The 20,167-nt window shown below is 39.4% G+C and overlaps 1 protein-coding gene across 1 annotated transcript in view; it reads left to right on the forward strand.

The window, feature by feature from the left end:
- The window catches only part of NALCN (sodium leak channel, non-selective), a 251,122-nt gene that overhangs the window by 198,894 nt on the left and 32,061 nt on the right, over positions 1–20,167 (forward strand). The window contains exons 19-23 of the mRNA XM_074859339.1: positions 2,819–2,892; positions 15,947–16,048; positions 16,489–16,558; positions 17,815–17,906; positions 18,072–18,194. Of these exons, the coding sequence (XP_074715440.1) occupies positions 2,819–2,892; positions 15,947–16,048; positions 16,489–16,558; positions 17,815–17,906; positions 18,072–18,194 (461 nt within the window). The remainder of the gene's footprint in view (positions 1–2,818; positions 2,893–15,946; positions 16,049–16,488; positions 16,559–17,814; positions 17,907–18,071; positions 18,195–20,167) is intronic.

The raw sequence follows: 20,167 nt of genomic DNA on the forward strand, positions 1-20,167 counted from the left end.
TTTGTTTAAGCATCACTGAATAAAATTAATGAACAGCTTTGGGAGCAGGAACTAGAACCCAGTCTTTTCTCCCCTGTCTCAGTGCCTCTGGACATGGGCTCCTTCCTACTGCTTCTCTTCACCTCTCTGGCTCCATCGATGTTGCACCTCTGGCTGTGCAGTGGCCAAATAACAGAGTGCAGCACTGTCCTTGCAAATCTCCAGCAGATGACTAGTGTGTTCACTAAAGTCTTCAAAAAGGGATTGAGCAGTATGCTTTTATGCAGAACATACACCACTGCCTCCTTCTTTGTTAGTCTTGTTACCTAGAGGGAGGATCCAGCAGCCCCTGGTAGACGAATGTGCCAGATCTAAGTAGCCCTTGACCTAGAACTGCAAGCAGCTTTTCTTGAGATGTTCTTCTTCCTTGCTGGCACTAGATGGTGTAACACTTGTCTTGGGAAGCACTAAATGTATCAGCACAAGTGCTCAGCGTCCCTGTAAAGTCTTTGAAAAGAAGTAGACTCCCCTTTCCTGCTTTCCCAGGGCATGTTTCCTTGTTGACGACCAGGGTGAATTTCCCTGCTCGGGCCACACGCTTAATGCCAAGGTGTTCTGACACCTCTTTTAAACACCAAAAAGAAGTGGTCTGTGCCAGATAGGAAGCTGTAGACAATTTCAGGAAAATTTATTCGCCTCAGCTTTTTTCTCAAATCAGAGGAGCAAAAACTGGAAATTTGGAATTAAATTAATGCTACCTGTGTTTGACATCTTTTCAGTTTCTAAGATGTTAACAAGCAAAGAATTGTTATTAGAAATAAATGGACATAACACATTAGTAGGTAGCACACTTTTTTTTCCCTGATGTTTGATGTAATTGCAATTATTCTAAAGCAATTATTTATAACAGGAAAAAACATCTGAAACAAAACAGCTGTTTTTCCATCTTCATTATTCCTGTAAGTTTGATGTTCCTAGTTGAGCCCTAAAAAAATCATTAGCTAACACCTTGCAAAAGAATAGATACCACTGTGGCTTGGTGGTTTCTTTCTGCAATCCTGATAAGGGGAAAAATCAGTTATCTGGAATTGCATTGACATTAATTTCACTAACATTAGAAGAAAAAAAGATGTGAAAGAGTTGCCATTGCTTTCACCATTGTCAGTTATTTCTAAGTCCATAATAAGGTACCATGCTGATAAATCCACTAAACCTGTGCTGAGGTGCTGCAAATGAGTTAAAACCTACACATACATGTTTCAGTATATGAAATACTTACCCCTACACAATATTTAATATAATAGTATATCTCATATGGGGATTTTTAGTTTGTTTAGATGCTAACCATATCCAGGCAATGGAACAAGTTTTTGGTTAATATTCAAATATTCAACAATTCTGTTACTATATTTTTAATCTTAACTGAAATTCCAATACCTTATTTTCCAAACTACATTCTGAAGTGTTCAATACTTTGTTTCAGCTTTCAAGTTGCAGTTTTTTAAGGAACCAACAGAATCTCAAAATAGTGGTGTTTTCAAATCAACTGTGTTCTTACTTCCACAAGCTGTACACAGATGGGTTAGGACTTGAGAAAGGTTAAAGGGGCCACACTTGAAAAGGTAAAGGTTAGGTAAGAGATTGTATGTTGCTGTCACAGGTGTGGCTTAAAAAGCAGTACCCATTTTATTAACAATAGCCAGTCTAATTAACAAGTTTTAAGGTATTTTCTAGGCTTCCGTTCTTCTCCAAAATGAGACATCTTACTGTGAATCAGAGTAAATCTGAGTCTTGAGAGAAGTTCTAGGAAAATTATTTGTCAATGACTTTGGATTTCAGGTAGTGCTTTAGAAATCTATTACTTACATCCTTAGGTCAGACAGAGATCAATTAAACAAATCCAATATTTATAATAAATAGTTTTAAAGAAATATGCTTAAAGATTCCATTTCAGATTGATCAAAAACAGGGCACACATTGCTAGGAGTTCCCAAATCTCAACCATTTGTTTCAAGATAACGGTCTCCAAACAGTTGACAGAGTTAAGTCTTACAAGGTGCCAGAGGCTTTCTGTCCATCACAGGTGCAATTCCTCAGCTAAATTCTTCAGCTGTGATTCATTCCTTGATTTGCCATGTTTGTTAACCACTTGCGTAGGAATTAAGTGCTTGTTTTTTCATGTATCTCAGTCCTTTCATTTAATGTTCAGGAAGTCCTGTTCACAAGAATATGCCTAAAACATTATGACCAGGGGCAAGCACAAGCACATTTTGCTCACCACATTTTGCTCTACATTAGGGGGAAAAAATGGGACCTACTTTCGTTTCACCTAGCTCTAGGCACTGAAATGATACATCTAAGCTTTGTTAGCTGGCTCTTCTGTATAGTCAAGGCATCTCCAGAGTATGATCCATCCTAGTCAAAATACAAAGTGAAGGAGGAGTAGCAAGGATTAAGACAAAGGTGCCACTTGGCCAACCAGAGAAGAAAAATCTAATAAAGGCAATAATATTACTGCTAATCAGTAAAACTTATCTGGTTCTTTCTACCCAGAACTAGCTAGGGATTGGGATAGGGAGGCCAAAAGCTGCAAGATAAGGCTAGGATCTTAGACATTCCTCAAGGAATTTGCTCTATGTGACCATTTTGATCTTTTCCACCATCCTTTTCCTGGAAAAGGACACCCATGCCACAGACTGTGAACAACAGCTTTATGATAGAAAACATTATGTGTTTGCTTTTGCATACACGGAATCATAGTGTTTCATTGGTCTATCACATACATATACTATATTTTATGGCAATTAAAAGGTACACTGTCTTTTTCTTAATTTTATAGCTCCGTAAATCTGTTTTCAGCATCAGAGCAAGAAACCTTCTGGAAAAAGAGACAGCAATCAATAAAATTCTAAGGTAAGAGTCAGCAGTGATTTGATTTTGTTTTGACTATGATCTGTTTTCTCATAACCTTGTTTTTCATGAATGTTACTGTATGTATAATATTTATGATAGTGTATCCCTTTGTAGTACACCTATTGCCTTCATTATCAAAGATAAATTGCTCTTTTCTCTGGCTATATTATATGCTCGAACAGCAACAAGAGAGAGATTGTTCTTCTTTAGTATGTATTTGAATTCTGTGTCATGCAGAAAGATCATGTTTCAGCTTTTTTCACTTACTAACCAAAAAAAGTCTCTTCATTAGCAGTGTTGTTTTGCCTAAAGAATTCCAGTCTAGTTCTTGCATATATATGCACATAAACATTCACAGGGGTTGTACACTAGAAAACATAGACCACAACTAATCATATTCCAAGTAGGAAATGTACAATGAAGAAGATTTCAAAACTGTGTCTTCCAGATTTCTTGAATGTTTTAATAATGATCACACATTTCAGTATTCCATATCAAGTAAGTACTCAGCACCATAAGTAAATAATGCAAGCCTCCAAGACCTATGCCTAAAATTATTGTATGGGTGACACCATGCTGCAGTTTTCCATGCCACTATTGGTTTTAGATTAGAAAGACTTATCATTGATGTAAAGCGCATTAACAATGCCAACAATTTTTAGATCATTCTTTTTTTCATATTTACATTCTCACCAGAGCAGGTGTATCTCAAGAATATTGTGAATGAGTGGTCCCAGATAAATGCCCAATATAAACAAGAACAACTGATCTGAGAAGTACAGCTGTGGGATTAGATTAAGTATGGCAGTGTTTTATGAGGAGCACTGCACTAGGAATTCAATGTGACTTCTGAATTATGAAGTTGCTTGAAAAGTGCCTAGCAATTACATGCCATTTGAGAAATACTACAGCTCTAGTTCTTTTTAATACTCTATAAGAATACAGCACTGGGAGAACTGTAGAAATTAATGTGAAACTTTATCTGTCTTTAAACCCATGGTAATGAAAACATGAACAATTACTAATTCAAATTAATGCTCTTTGTCAAAATATTGTCGAGAACTGTAACTACAAGACCATAAGTATTCCATTTTAACAAAACTTAGGACTCTATTTGTAAGCATTTCTTTCAGTTATGTGAATGTACCTTGATGTTACAGGCATTACTGTTACAGATAGATAAGTGCAAGTCTCTTTGTCCTAATCAAAAAACATTTAAAAATATGGTTTAGATACAGGCTTCATGGCAGTGTTTCAGTAAAACATTTGTAATGAAATTCTGTGTTATATTACAACTGTGAAATGTTAGTGAGACCTCTTTGGTTACACAAATGTCAGTTTGTTTGACACGTTTCTTACACCATACCATAGAGAAAATACGTAGACAAAGAGAATACCCTACTTATTTAAAAAAAACCAAACACCTGTGACATCTGCTCCATTCTTTCTTACATAGAAGAAAATATTAAGTCCTGCAAATTGAAATTCAGAATTCTGATGAATTTTTCCATCAGAACAGAACTTTCTCCTTTTCAGGAGAAGTCTAAAGCAGAGTGGGAGGAGAATCCAAGCAAACGGTTTGGACTTCACTAAGAGATACCAGGAGAGAAACAGAAATCAGTCCTTTCAATTTCAATCCTGCTGAATTCCTCTTGGTCCTTTGCTGCTGCCAAAGTTTTGTATCTAGGAGGATTTCTCATCAGTTCACCTGAATTCCTCTGAAGAAATGTTTCAGAGGCAGAAGAAGGAAGTTTTCATTTACTAATCTATTAATTTATTTTAATTAATCTATTTAATCTATTTGTTTAATCTACATTTACTGTGCTTTCCCATCTAATTGCTGGGTCATCAGCAATGAACTTTTGAGGAACAGAGAGAAAAGGAGGGAACTTCTGTCAAGTAAGAAAAATGGGGAATCATACATCCTCTAATGCTCTCTCAGGATGTTTGTAAGTAATTTACAAAGAGGCAGTCTTATTCTCCTCCTGAGAAAAAGGAACAAATATTATTTATTGTTCCTTGTTACTGCCTCAAAATTGTTAAAGAGGCTGTGAACTGTGGCATCTCCAGTACATCTGTTCCAGCATAAGAAAATTGTGTTTGTGGTATATCTATCTGGTGGGCATGCTGAAAGAGAGCACTGCCAGTCTTGGGCCTGCTGGTCCTGAGCCCTGTCAGTGTTTCTGTGTTGATTCCAGTGTTGCCAGTGTTGATGCAGGGGAGTTTTAAAGAGAAAGGCAGTTCATACATTCAATCCTAGGTGCCTCACCTGCTCATCTAATGTTGCATTATGCAGCAAAATGGAGGTCTCAGGTCTCTTCATTTTCCTGCAACTTTCTTACTGTGCTCCAAAGGAACTATGTATTTTCTGAAAATCCTTGCTTGGAAGCTAACCTTCACCTTGCCCCCTTGAGATCTCGGTGCAGTTGGTCTTGGGAACAGAGTCAAGGATGTAGCAACTACTGTCTTGCATACTTTGACTCAATTACTCAAGCATGTCCAAAGAAGGGCAACAAAGCTAGTGAAGGGTCTGGAGGACGTGTCTTATGAGGAGCAGGTGAGGGAACTGGGGTTGTTCAGTCTGGAGAAGAGGAGGCTGAGGGGAGACCTCATCACCCTCTACAACTACCTGAAAGGAGGTTGCAGAGAGCTGGGGATGAGTCTCTTTAACCAAGTAACAAGCGATAGGACAAGAGGTAATGGCCTCAAGTTGCACCAGGGAAGGTTTAGACTAGATATTAGGAAGCATTTCTTTACAGAACGGGTTGTTAGGCGTTGGAATGGGCTGCCCAGGGCAGTGGTGGAGTCCCCATCCCTGGAGGTGTTTAAGAGCCAGGTTGACATAGCGCTTAGGGATATGGTGTAGTTGGGAACGGTCAGTGTTAGTTTAATGGTTGGACTAGATGATCTTCAAGGTCTTTTCCAACCTTGGTGATTCTGTGACTCTGACCGGTGATTTGAATCGGAGCTCTGTGCATTTGCACAGAGGGGCTTAACTATTCACATAAATCCATTCTGAGGTGGGGACTTCACCCTTCCAAGGAAAATGAAAGAAGATAAAAGTGAGTTACAGACAGTTAGAACAACTTTTTCAAAACACAATCACATTTACTAGTGCCTCTAAATTACAAACAGCTCCACTTCTTTCTGAAAATCATGGTGCATTTCCCTCAGCAGCAATAACCACTTCTACAAATCCAGTTCTTCCTGTGTATTTTCAGTGTTTCCCACTTTTGTATCACTCTATCTTGGTGTGAGCACTGCTTTTCATCTTAAAAGCAAGTTTTGTGCCTGTGGTTCTTCTGACCCTCATTCCTGATGAATCATTATCTAAGAATGGGTGTCTAGTCCATTATTAGTCCCACTGGCTTTTTGAAGTAGAAAGCATGGAGAAGGTTCAGGCGAAATGTTGTGTACAAACCAGTCCATTCTTTTCCATGCTGAGGATAAGCTGTAAACAGCACAGAGTGGGGGGGAAACTGAGCAAATTAAAATTAGTCTCACATAGTCCAAAATATAGTCAAAGTATCAGTAGTGCAGAACCTGGTTCTGTGTCTGTCATGCTTCACAGAATGGTTGAGGTTGGAAGGGACCTCTGGAGGTCATCTGGCCCAACCTCCCTGCTCAAGCAGGGGCACACAGAGCCAGTTGCCCAGGACCATGTCCAGGCAGCTTTTGAAAAACTTTGAGGATGGAGACTCCATGACCTCTCTGGGCAACCTGCAGCAGTGTTTGGTCACCCTTGCATAAGGATTTATGCCCTTATTTTATAAAACACAAGGAATAACTTAAAAGTTCTCTGGTCTGTTGGTAAGAAAATGAAACTCACCAAAATCACAAAAATTCATTTTATTATAAAATATATATTGTGACAGTTTAGGAAACTTAGTATTTTTTAAATGGGCAGCTTTTTATTTGCTTTTCATTACAATTGATGCTATATTCAAAGTGTAAACTGATGCTGGGGGTATGCAATAGGATTTTCACTGTTCTAGTCAAGATTTGTCTGATGTATTTACTGGGCCTGAGTGAATAAGATGGCTCATGCTTAAGTGGAACTTTCAGTTTCATAAACAGCTAATTGAGTGAAGTGCATTTTTCATATGTTTGAAACTGAGACTTCCATGAGTGCATCTTGGGGGAAGAAAAAAATAATTACTTGAATTAAGTATCCAGTTTTACTAATTTGGTAATATGCTAGAAGATAATTCAGACTGTGTTCATACAAATATTTCTTCAAAATACAGTGATATTTTTCTGAATACTAGAATGAGCAAGAAATAAGATTCTTTGTGCTTCTAGGAAAGTCATAAAGTTAATCTCTGAATAAATTATCTCTGGACACTAATACATTAGTATAATACACCACCTCTCATAAAAGAATGAGCAAACATTTTCATTAGTTTGTGTTGAGGAGGCTCTCAAATAAGCGAAAAACAACCAAAGAATAGAAAAAAATTATTTCCCACACAACCAACTAACACTCCGCAAACACACAATGGCAGATTCGAATGTCCGTAAGAGGAGAACAAAACGATCCCACGAACTTGGTAGAGTTTAACGACAACCCAAAATGCTCTGTCACTCACCTGAAAAAAAAAAAAAAAAAGAGGGTTCTCAACCTCAAGAAACTTCATAGGGCAGCATCCTGACCCATAGGAACCTCAAGGAGTTTTCTTGGGTGGCATCCTGACCCAAGGGGAGAGTCCTCAACCGCAGTGCAGTGCTCAAAATGGCTCCCCCAAGGTACTCCATCTATACCCAAGCCAAATCTGATCTGTAGTCAGTATTGGCTCCCATTGGCCAAGGGCCCCAAGTACCATAAAGTCCTGAGAACAAGGGCACAGAAAAAGAAGATCGATAGCTGCTACACTTCAGCAGCCAAGAAGCCCTATTTTCATCAGGTGGGTGCACCTGCCACAGTTTGTTCATCACAGGAACATAAGGCATATTTGTCAGAAGGGAACTTTGGAGGCCATGTTGTCCAACTGTCCACTTCAAATAAGGTCTATTACTATCCCTGGATCAGATCAGCTTTGCATCTTCCACCTGCTCTGGTTCCAGCACTGCATTAACCTACCCTTGAGAGAGAGTTTTCCTGATGCCCAGTCTGAAGCCTCCAAGACACTGTTTCTGGCCATTGCTCACTGCTCGGTCATCTCACAGTAACAAGTGTTTAACTCTATGGTTTAACCTCCTCTTCACCAAAGGAAAAAAGCCCAGCTCCCTAAAGTCTCCCTGGAGGTCATGTGTTGTAGGCCACTGACAGCTGGTACCTGCTCCTGTGTTTCAGCATCCCTTTTGAAGTACCCAAAAGTGCATCACAGGTGCAGTCTCTCCAGCTCTGAGTAGAGGAGGGGTAATAACTTCCCTCAGTCTGCTGGCTACACTCCTCCTTAATATAGTAGGAAGTTTGCCTTATTGATGGCAGGAACACATTCATCCAGTTATCATCCAAGTAACTCCATCCCATTCAGACCCAGTGCAAAATGTAACTCCCAGATTCTTTTCTCAGCCAGCCACTCCACAGTCTGCGTGGACACATGGAGCTATTCTGCACCAGGTGTGAAACTTTGCACATTTCCTTGTCCAACTTCCTGAAGCCTTTGCTGACCCAGTCCTCAAGTTTATCAGGGTCCGTCTGGTTTAATGCTCTACCATTCAATGTGTCAAACACTGCTTTTCAGTTGTCCACATAGCCAGTTATTTCATCTTGAATATGGTGGCGATAGGGTTGAGTGTTTATGAGTAAGAATCAGGGGGAAGGCCAACAAGGCAGATATCATGGTGGGAGTCTGTTACAGACCACCCAACCAGGATGAAGAGACAGACAAAATATTCTATAACCAGCTGGGAGAAGTCTCACAATCGCTGGCCCTTGTTCTCATGGGGGACTTCAACCTACCAGATGTCTGCTGGAAATACAATACAGCAGAGAGGAAACAGTCTAGGAGGTTCCTGGAGTGTGTGGAAGATAACTTCCTGACACATTTGGTGAGGGAACCAACTAGGGAAGGCACCCCACTGGACCTGTTGTTTGCAAACAGAGAAGGACTTGTGGGTGATGTGATGGTTGAAGGCGATTTTGGGCATAGCGATCATGAAATGCTAAGAGTTTTTGATTCTTGAAGAAGTAAGGAGGGGGCCAGCAGAACTGCTACCGTGAACTTCTGGAGGGCAGGCTTTGACCTGTTTAGGAGCCTGGTTGACGGAGTCCCTTGGGAGGCAGTTCTGAAGGGCAAAGGAGTCCAGAAAGGCTGGACATTCTTCAGGAAGGAAATCTTAAAGGTACAGGAGCAGGCTGTCCCTGTGTGCCAAAAGATATCCGTTGGGGAAGAAGACCAGCCTGGCTGAACAGAGAGCTTTGGCTGGAACTGAGGAAAAAAATGAGTTTATGACCTTTGGAAGAAGGGGCAGGCAATTCAGGAGGACTACAAGGATGTCGTGAGGTTATACAAGGAGAAAATTAGAAGGGCCAAAACCCAACTAGAACTTAATTTGGCTACTGCTGTAAAAGACAATAAAAAATGTTTCTATAAATACATTAGCAACAAAAAGAGGGCTAAGGAGAATCTCCATCCTTTATTGGATGCAGGAGGAAAACATAGTGACAAAGGATGAGGAACAGTTTGAGGTACTTAATGCCTTCTTTGCCTCAGTCATTAATAGTAAGACCAGTTGTTCTCTGGGTACCCAGCCCCCTGAGCTGGAAGACAGCAATGGAGAGCAGAACAAAGCCCCCATAATCCAAGGGGAAATGATTAGCGACATGTTACAGCACTTGGACACATACAAGTCTATGGGGCCGGATGGGATCCACCCAAGGGTACTGAGGGAGCTGGCAGAAGTGTTCACCAAGCCACTTGCCATCATCTATCAGCAGTGCTGGCTAACTGGGGAGGTCCCAGGTGACTGGAGGTTAACAAATGTGACACCCATCTACCAGAAGGGCCAGAAGGAGGATCTGGAGATCTACAGGCCTGTCAGTCTAAGCTCGGTGGCAGAGAAGGTTATAGAGCAGATCATCTTGAGTGCCATCACACGGCACGTACAGGACAACCAGGTGATCAGGCCCAGTCAGCATGAGTTTATGAAAGGCAGGTCCTGCTTGACTAGCCTGATCTTCTTCTATGACAAGGTGACCCACTTAGTGGATGAGGGAAGGCTGTGGATGTTGTCTATCTAGACTTTAGTAAAGCCTTTGACACCATTTCCCACAGTGTTCTCCTGGAGAAACTGGCTGCTCCTGGCTTGAACAGGTGTACTCTTCACTGGGTTAAAAACTGGCTGGATGGCCAGGCACCAAGAGTTGTGGTGAATGGAGTTAAATTCAGCTGGTGGCTGGTCACAAGTGGTGTTCCCCAGGGCTCAGTACTGGGGCCACTTCTGTGTAATATCTTTATCAGTGATCTGGACGAGGGGATCGAGTGTATCTTCAGTAAGTTTGCAGACGACACCAAGTTGGGCAGGAGTGTTGATATGCTTGAGGGTAGGAAGGCTCTACAGAGGGATCTGGACAGGCTGGATCGATGGGCCGAGGCCAACTGTATGAGGTTCAACAAGGCTCAGTGCCAGGTCCTGCACTCCAGTCACACAACCCTGTGCAATGCTACAGGCTTGGAGAAGAGTGGCTGGAAAGCTGCCCAGAGGAAAAGGATCTGGGGTTGTTAGTCAATAGCTGACTGAATATGAGTCAGCAGTGTGCCCAGGTGGCATCCTGGCTTCTATCAGAAATAGTGTGGCCAGCAGGACTAGGAAAGTGATTGTCCCCCTGTACTCAGCACTGGTGAGGCCACACCTCGATGGCAGTGTTCAGTTTTGGGCCCCTCACTACGATAAAGACACTGAGGTGCTGGATCATGTCCAAAGAAGGGCAGCAAAGCTGGTGAAGGGTCAAGTCTTATGAGGAGCAGCTGAGGGAACTGTGGTTGTTTAGCCTGGAGTCACCATCCCTAGAAGTATTTAAAAGACATGTAGATGTGGCACTTAGGCACATGGTTTAGTGGTGGACTTGGCAGTGTTAGGTTTACGGTTTGCCTTGATGATCCTAAGGGTCTTTTCCAACCTAAATGAGTCTATGATTCTGTGATCATAGAAGGCACACCTTTGGTATCCTTTATTAGAAATTTGCCTGCATTAAATAACTGACTTGCATTAGTCAGTTCTAAATCACTTACAAGTTTCTCTGTATATATTTTAAGTTTTCTCTCTTAGGAGTATGACTTCTTTCTTAATAACTGTGAGGCTTTGATACCATGCATTTCTCGGAACAAATATAGTTAAGCTCAGTTGATGATTGTTGTCATCAAGCGCAAAATCCAGACTTAGTCACCACCTTCTTAAATCTCCACAAGTGTATGACATCGTTGGATATCACCTGCCTCCTGCAAAGACGAACAGAAATAAATACTGGAATGCACATATCCCTTGGTAAGAAGTTACTCTATTTTATGGGGTTTGTGCCAAGTGACCACCATGTTATAGATTGCTGTAAAGCATTGTTGTGAAGGAGAGTTAGTGGGCTGTGGAGTCTCCAACACTGCAGGTATGAAAAAGGAAATTAACCAAACATCAGCCCAGGATAGTTGTAGATATCATTGATCCTGCTTTGAGAGAAATGATAGACTATATGGCCTTTTAAGGTTCCTTCTTCTCCATTGTTTCTATTAATTCTTCTGTAATCCAAGGAAAGTAATTATTATATGAACATCTGGTAGACAAAAAACTGAAACAGAAAAGCCAAAACGACAATGAGAATATGAAATGGCTAAAGGAAAGAAAGTATGCTACCATAGTTCAACAGACTGAGCAGACAATAAGGAAAATAAGTGACACTCTGTTTTTTCCTTTAGAGATATATGGAAGGGAACAAAAAAAAACCATGGAAAAGGAAAACCATGAATTGTCTAAGTTGCATTAATAATTCATTTCATTTCACCAGCCAAATTCAGATTTCTTTTAAAAATAGTGTATTTTTCCCAAAGAACAGTAGTGTAGCTGTGTTGAAAATGTGCATTTTGCTTGCTATTCAAACAGTGCCTTATTGAATTAAATTTATAAAATGAAAGAGAAAAACACTAGAACACCTATCAGGTGGATTCACCATGAATATTAGGATGTCACATTTAACAATATATTCCAAGTTAGATGGAAGTATAATGAGAGCATAAAAAGATTTAGTAAAGATAGAAAGTCACAGTGAAAACAGTGCTGAATGAGGCTGATAATTGAGTGTTTTACTGAAGTGTACCACACTGCTAAGACTTCAGTGTGAGTACATTTTCAGGGAGGACAAGATCAAAAGTACACAGTAATACTTGCAGTTGCTGCAGTTACTACATAAGTATTCACTCATTAAAATAATACAGAAAAGCAACAAATTGGTGAAATACTAGAATACAAGAAGATGAGTAAACACTTGTTGCGGAAAGGATGCCAGTCCAAGCATGAGCCATATGCATACCCTCTGCAAGACACCTCGGAATATTCATTGAAGGTATAGTATTTTGAAGTATTGATCAAAGCATTTAACATTTTACATTAGCTTGAAGAATGTTACTTGGACACTCTGTTCATTACTTATTTTTCAGGGGTTCCAAAGCATGAAATAGTTGGAAGACTTCAGAAGTTTGGACCTCATAACTGTTCACAGGTAATACAAACTATGTGGTATCCCAATATTGTATTGTTCTATGTGGTCTTCACCTGTAGCCTGGCTTTCTGATAACCTACTGCATCGCATTTTCTTTTTCAGGGCTTTTTTTTCCATTTGTACTTTTCAAGGCAAATTTGGAGCATGTAGTTTGCAGCTGCTGGACTGTGTTCAGAGTTCTGCAAGGTGAGTACAAAATCCAGAAGCTTGACATATTTCTTGTCTCTTCTCCTTTGTTTCATAACTTCCTCATTCCTCCACAAGTGAACATGAACCTCTCTGATATTTCATAGAGGTGGTATAGGAAGATGGAAAGGACAATTTTAACTAAAAAAAGGTAATTTTGCCTGCGTTGTTCGAAGAAAGGTCAAAAGATTCTGACCAGCTACAGTTGCATGAAGATGTATCAAGTCAAGAAAACTTCTTTTTTTATCTCCAGTTTGCAAACCACATAGGAATGAATTTTTAACACTGTGGCACAGTGATTGTCCCAGGTGTGGGATTCACCTCCAGATTACCAGATCTTCCTGTGAGCTAAGGGATGACCTCTGTAATCTACTTGACAAAAGTCTAGTCAATACAGGCAGTGTAGCCCAGTGAGATCTGTAGCTGACTGCTTTGTCTTTAGATGGCCACTTTATGATTACTTGAATAGCTTCCAAACACCATTAATTAAATTAATTGACCAAGCATTCAATGAAGTTGTCCGTATATGGACATCTAGTAATGTATGAGATGCCACAGGATGTCCTCTTGAGGATGGCAGGTAATAGAGAAATTTGTAGGGGATGCACAGGGGACCTGAAGCAGCACCTGGAAACAAGGCAAAATACTCCCAAGTCATGGCAGGTGGCACTGGCCACCTCTCTACAACCAATTTAATTGAGTCCTACATCTCCACTGATTATGAGGGAAGCCTGGACACATGGCTCACATCTAGGCACTGGGAGTAAGCACATAAGTGTAAGTGTCTATAATAAGAAAACAAATCCTATTGTAGACTTTGAAATTGACAACTGTTCAATTCTGAAAACTTCATGGTGCCTGCCTGTTTTTTCAGAAGTCCCCAAAGATCTGCAACTCTAGGTGTCTAAACAGCTGAAAAATATACAGATCCTGAGTCAAAAGGGTAACAAAGCATACCCTTTACTAAGAGTTAATACAAGGAAGATTAAGGCACTAATTCCCATCAAGTGGAGAATGCCAGGAGAGAGGCTGTCAAAAGTAGCTACAGCCTTTTCAGCACAGCATTTTTTCACTGAAAATACAAGTTTCTTTGCAGTTACTTGATAAAAATTTCTGATCTCTGTGTTATACAACTGGCATTTCATTATTTCTCTGTTGACTTCAATAGGAGCTGCAGAGCTTCCAGAGTTATTGAAAATGAGGCAATGGATATAAATTCTAAATATGGATTTAGGGAAACCTAACTTAGGCAGAGATCATAGACAATCCTAACAGTCTTTCTACAGGTGTTACCCTTTATGCATACCCATTCTGTATAATGTATGGCTAAATGTATTTTGTTATACCATTAATAATCAAATAAGCCATCTTGTTCATTAGTCAGGTAAAGAATTTATTGTTTGAGCGTTTGATGTTCTCTTTTATTATGGACACTAAGAGTTTATGTAACTTGGTATTCAAGTAATGTATGTACAAGGACATGAAAAGTTTATGTGCAAGTCACTTTTTGATGTCAGGAAAATAATTTTTGGCTGTTAAAAGCAAAGCACAATGATTTATATTTACAGGAAAAAAAGGTAAGTTACCCACTTTGTCACAGCAAGAAGCCTCTATACAGAAGTCAGGCCCCACAACTTTCCATTGTCTCTGCTGGGAAAAAACGGATTGTCATTTTAATTGAGTTAGGTAGGTATTTTTAGGAAATAATTTTTATCTGGGTTTTTTTTTTTTGTTTTTTACAAGAAAATTGCAGAGGTATTCAAATGATATCTCTGTTGTCTTCTGATAGTGTTCTGTAGTCTCATCCTTCATAATATAATGCTTAAAATCCATTGGTATTAAAATGTTAACGACTTGGCTGAGGTGAGCTGTGTCTTATAAGACATACAGTAATTTTCTTAAATGGCATGATGCTTCAGTTCAGTGTAGTGTAACCTAATGCCTTTTATAACAAGTGTAGCACATTCACAATCATATGATTGTCAGTGATGACACTGACAGACATTCTAAACTTCTCATTTTTGTTCCAGATCTCACTTTGGATCCCTACTCATATCATTTATGTGTTTAAATCCAAAAGAAGAAGAAATAGTGGAGAAGAGTGAAAAATAAAGTCACAGTCAGGAAAGAACATGCCTGGGACACATTTTGCCATCAAGCATGATCATCCCATGCTGTCAAGGACAGCCTTTATCTAAGCCTTACAGTAGACTGGTGAATAGAGTGGTTACTCCAGTAGCATGTAGTTTTTTTCATGTTTTCAAAAAAAATGGAGATTCAGTTCATTAAAAAGATAAAATATTACCAGCTGGGTGTTGTGTTTCTCTGAATGATTGTGTAACACAAAAAGAGCAATAAGGCATGCACTGTGTGAATCTAAAATTGCAGCATTCATGGAAAGTTAAAATATTTTTCTAATGTTGAAATTCCATTTCTCAGCCATTGGAAGATTTATGTGAGTTCTTTTAGTGGAAAACTCTCTTTTTCTTAAGCAAGTCCATTTCATTGTATCCATCAAAATAAAGATATGCATGCTCTGTTTAGCTGTATCACACTTACTAACCAACAAATACTCATTTCTGCTAAAATGTGTAAAATGTAAGAAGTGTTAACCAAAATTTAGCAAAAGCAAAATGAAACAAATGAGCAAACAAGTGAAAAAATCCACACAGCAAAATTCTGCAAGTTCAGTGCATTCCCAGAGAGCAGACATTGCACATGACAGGATATCAGCAATGTGAAGCTTTTAATTTCAAACTATATATGTTCCTAGTTATGTAGAAGAACGCTCAAAGGTATGTTGTAAGTCTTGAGTGTGTACATAAATATTTTGCCACGTACAGCCCTGAAAGGGAGCTGCCCTAAAATGACAGCTGTACTTGTACTGTTCCCTTCTTTATTGCTGAGAAGTTGGTTTTACTGATTAGTGCATTGCTTAACCGTTTTCACACTTAGTGAAGTCTTGACGGACCATAAATTCTACAGCAAAATGAAAAAAAATCAAAGATGGCCCTTGCTAAGGCATGGAGAAGGTTCATCAGGTGAGCAGTTATGTTGCGGAGTAGGGACCATTACCTTGGAAATATGTTTTGTTACTGTCTGTTAAGCTGTGCACTTGCTTCCCAGAAGGCCAAGCTGACTTGTCGAAACATGCTACCTCCGACATTATCATTTATACTGAAAACTCTGTGTCATCATGATTATATTTCTTCACAGGGCCTGCACTAGACAACGAATGCTGAGTGGATCCTTTGAGGGGCAGCCTGCAAAGGAAAGGTCAATACTTAGTGTCCAGCATCATATACGACAAGAACGCAGGTAAACATGGAGAGAAAGGATGGTTTAAAAATATTCTTAAAATAAAGGTGATGAAAAGACTTACATTTGAGCAATACCTAACGTGTGAAAAACTGAAATTACTTACTTGTACAAAGAACTGAATTCTACATTCTTCTTTGTAACCATAATGAAATTCATTGTACTGTATAAATGGAAAAAAAATGCCTTTTTATATCAAATGTCATTTCCTTTGCCGACTACAAAGCTATCAATTTAAAGATCAGAAGGAAAGAAATTGGCTTATGTTAGACCAGATTGAAAACAATTGAAGAACATATAAGCTTCTGATGTTTGTGAGAGAAAAATGATAAGAATTTGAAATACTGGGTGGCTGGAGAGCAGTGCTTTATAATGGCCATCCTATAAAGGTCAAAATTTCATCTTGAGATTTATCATTAAATTGATTATGATTGTTTCAGGTCACTGAGACATGGTTCCAACAGCCAGCGAATCAGCAGAGGAAAATCTCTTGAAACGTTAACTCAAGATGTAAGTCCTCATAGAAATGATGGCTTCAGTTTGAGAATATAAGAAACATGTACTATCTAATAAATTATTATGTAGGACTAATGTATATTTATGATCTTGTTTACAACTTGTCTTGTGAAATCTTGAAAGGAAATCATAAAACAAAGACTGTAACTGCATCAGAATTATCCTCAAAATAATTGACATTGTTATTTCACTGATAGACTTACTTGTTTTGAAACACTTGCTGAGATAGATTCACTGGAGCTGTAGACACTACATTAGGAACACAACAATTGCTACCCAGGACACCTTAAAAAGCCTTACTCTGGAATTACACAAATTACTCAGGCTGGTAAAACAGCACTTCAAAATTTCTGATGGAAGATTAACAGTGTTTTTCAAACACCAGAACCATCGGACAAAAGGACAAAGACTGAAAGGGAGAATAGTAATCACAGATTTCACTGTGGTATAGTGTGATGCAGTTAAGTGCATTTTCACTTCTGCAAATTCATAATGATATTTGGTGGATCTCTATGACTATGAAAATTCAAGGGGCAATGTTAATCCCTCCATTTCCAAACTCTGGCAGTCATTTTCTAGATGTGCTTCATACTTAAAAACAACTGCATAAGAAGTAGTTAATGAATTATCCTGCATGGTGGTAGAAAGAAACTGTAGGTAACTAATCTTTTAAAGCAGATGTGGCTTTGCTTGTGTCCAATAGTAAGCATTACCCCTCCAGGAGTGCTCCAAAGACTTACTTAACTCTGAATAGTAATGCTGATTGTACCCTCCACTGGATGAGCTCAGACAACATTCTCTTCTCCCTCCCTGCGCTCAGTAGTCACTACCTGTATGTTCTGCACAACTCACTGCCTGGCAGCACATGCAGCAGGCTTGAGAAGTTGAAAGGATGTCTAAAGCCTTTTCTTTCCCAGTCTTTGCCCTTAGTAACTTTGATGGTATTCCTTCCAGTTCAGAGAGATTGGCTGAGTTTACAGGACCTTTGCTTTTAAAGTTCAAAGTTGCATTGGATGGGACTTCACACATTAAATTAAAACTGAAAATAACCTTCATGAAAATAAGCAGCTTTGTGCTGTAGATAGAAAATACTGTACAATTGGCTTGACTAAGTTGATGTGCAGTGCATTTGGAAATAAAGATTTTGCATTTGAATCTTTCCATGTAAAATACCATATCTTGCTTTCATCTGAAATATTAAAAAACAACAACCCACAGACCTCATTTAAAAGGAATCATTTTGCTTCTAGCACTCCAACACAGTGAGATACAGAAATGCACAGAGAGAAGACAGTGAGATAAAGATGATCCAAGAAAAAAAAGAACAAGCTGAAATGAAAAGGTATTTAGAAATCAAAAGTCTGAGTGCACATTTTTCTGTACTGAGTATTCTGTGTATGAAGTAAAAAGTATTGAGAGTCATGATGAAGAAAGAACAAAGTGTAAGGGATATTTTTGCCAGGTATAATACATATTACTTAATAATTTATGTTCTGTCTTTCAAAAGGAAAGTCCAGGAAGAGGAGCTGCGAGAGAATCATCCCTATTTTGATAAACCACTTTTCATAGTTGGTCGTGAGCACAGATTCAGGAATTTCTGCCGAGTGGTGGTACGAGCTCGCTTTAATGCGTAAGTTTATTCCATATCAACAATTGGCTCAACAAGCATTTACTTTCATGTCCTCAGAAGTCTGGGTCTAACTTTTATTTTGAAAGGAAAACTGCATATAATGTGGTCACCATGCGAGCTGGCAGTCAGTTGCCTATGGTGTAGTCTTGCTGTTGGAAGAAAGGAAGCAATAAAATGCTGTGTAAGGGCAGACACGTTTGAGCAGGCTGCGATGACAAGATGGGACAAGACTGTGGGGAAACTGCAGGTGTGAACTGAGGGGAAAGGGTAATGTTTTATACCCCATTTTTAGACCTTGGGGAAACAGTTTGCTATTCCCTTCCTATTCCTCATCATAAGGCAGGAAGTCTTTATACACCAACAGTTACCCAAAGAATAGAAAAAGGTAAAGAGAAGTGAATCCCACCAGTGCTCACCTGAAGACTCCTTAGCCCATAATTAGAAACCAGAATGGGATGAGGAGGTGTTCAGCTGTGAGAGATAAAAGGAGAAAAGCTGACACCAGGTGAAAACCAGGAAGACTCAGTAAGTAACCTGTAGGTGTATGCAAGTGTGGCAGATACTGTGTACAAGCAGCTTGATATAATCTTTCAGCTCTTCTTTTAAACCTCTGTCTATAGCTGGCACCCTAATTTTGGAGGTTTAATGCTTGTCACCTTGCAGACAGGCAGTGTAAGACAGAAGATAGCTCAAGGCTATTAGCTAGGCACTTGGAAGACCTGGTTTCAGCACCTGCTTTACTGTTGGTTTTCTCTGTGCCCTTCAACAGATTACTTCTAGGTAGAATGAGAGGAAGCTTAGATACTCAGTTTTACAATACCCATATTTAAGTGTTCTGCCACCTATGTAGAAGCACATCCTTGAGTTAGGTGCCTGCTTTTCTATGCAACTGCTAACTTGATTGCAGTTCACTGGTCCATGAAGCAGCTGCAAATTAAAACAGCAAAACAAAACACACAAACATGCGTTCCAATCCACTTGTCAAATACATGTCAGCACCTCTTAGCATTGTGGAGTGCCTGAGGGTAACAGGATATTTATATTATCAACAGTTTAATTAAAATGTTTGCAATTATAAGAGTAAACTGATTTTGTTAAATAGTCATTTTTTTCATATATTTAAATCCTACCTACTTTATTCATTGTCCCACCCTGATTGCCAAGTAAGATATCCTAGATATCTTTTTCAAACTGGTAGGATACATATTTTCTTCTAGTAAGAAAGACTGAAGAATGGCACTATACACAATGTGGGGAAGAAATATGAGCTTAAGACAGAGAAGTCACTAGATTCAGTGGGATGGCACCAAAAGGAGTATATTCTGTATACTGACTGGTGTAAGTGGGTGAACCTGCCTCGTGGAAGATGCTTCTTGTTCTTGTATGCATCCTGCGTTCTTGTAATTCATAACCATGAAATCTCTTCTGGTGGTAATGCCTCGTCAGGTCAGTCCATTTTTCACTTTAAGCTCAGCAAGGAAGTGATGACAATTTCACATCCCAATGGCTAGATCCCTCACATGGAATATAGGATACCTCAGTGCAGATCCTGTCTTGGCATGGCTTGCTACAAGGATTTGAAAGATAAGTAAAAAGTGCCCCTAACCACTGGGGCAGGGGAGGCTTCTTGGATAGGGTTCTTGTAGCTTCTCCCGCTGAAGCCATTCTGCTTTGTATAAAAAGGCTAAATAATTGCTGGAGTACAAATTTAACTCATGTCGCCTAGATATGTGCTTATTACTTATAGAGTGGTTCTCACTCTCTCTGGCTGCCTAATGGGTGTTTGGATGTGGTAGGTGAAGTACAGCAATTTCATAGGAAAATTCAGATATGGAGAATCTAAAAATATTCATCTGAAAATGATTGGGGAAGTAATAAAAGAAATAGGGCTTGTGGAAGGATTTTTTTGTGCCAGCTGAGGGTATGGTCCAAGAGGTTTTGAAGCAAAAGGAAGGAACTCCCAAGGAAGCACT

This window comes from Strix uralensis, chromosome 2, assembly GCF_047716275.1.
Source record: "Strix uralensis isolate ZFMK-TIS-50842 chromosome 2, bStrUra1, whole genome shotgun sequence".
In the NCBI taxonomy this organism is placed as follows: Eukaryota; Metazoa; Chordata; class Aves; order Strigiformes; family Strigidae; genus Strix; species Strix uralensis.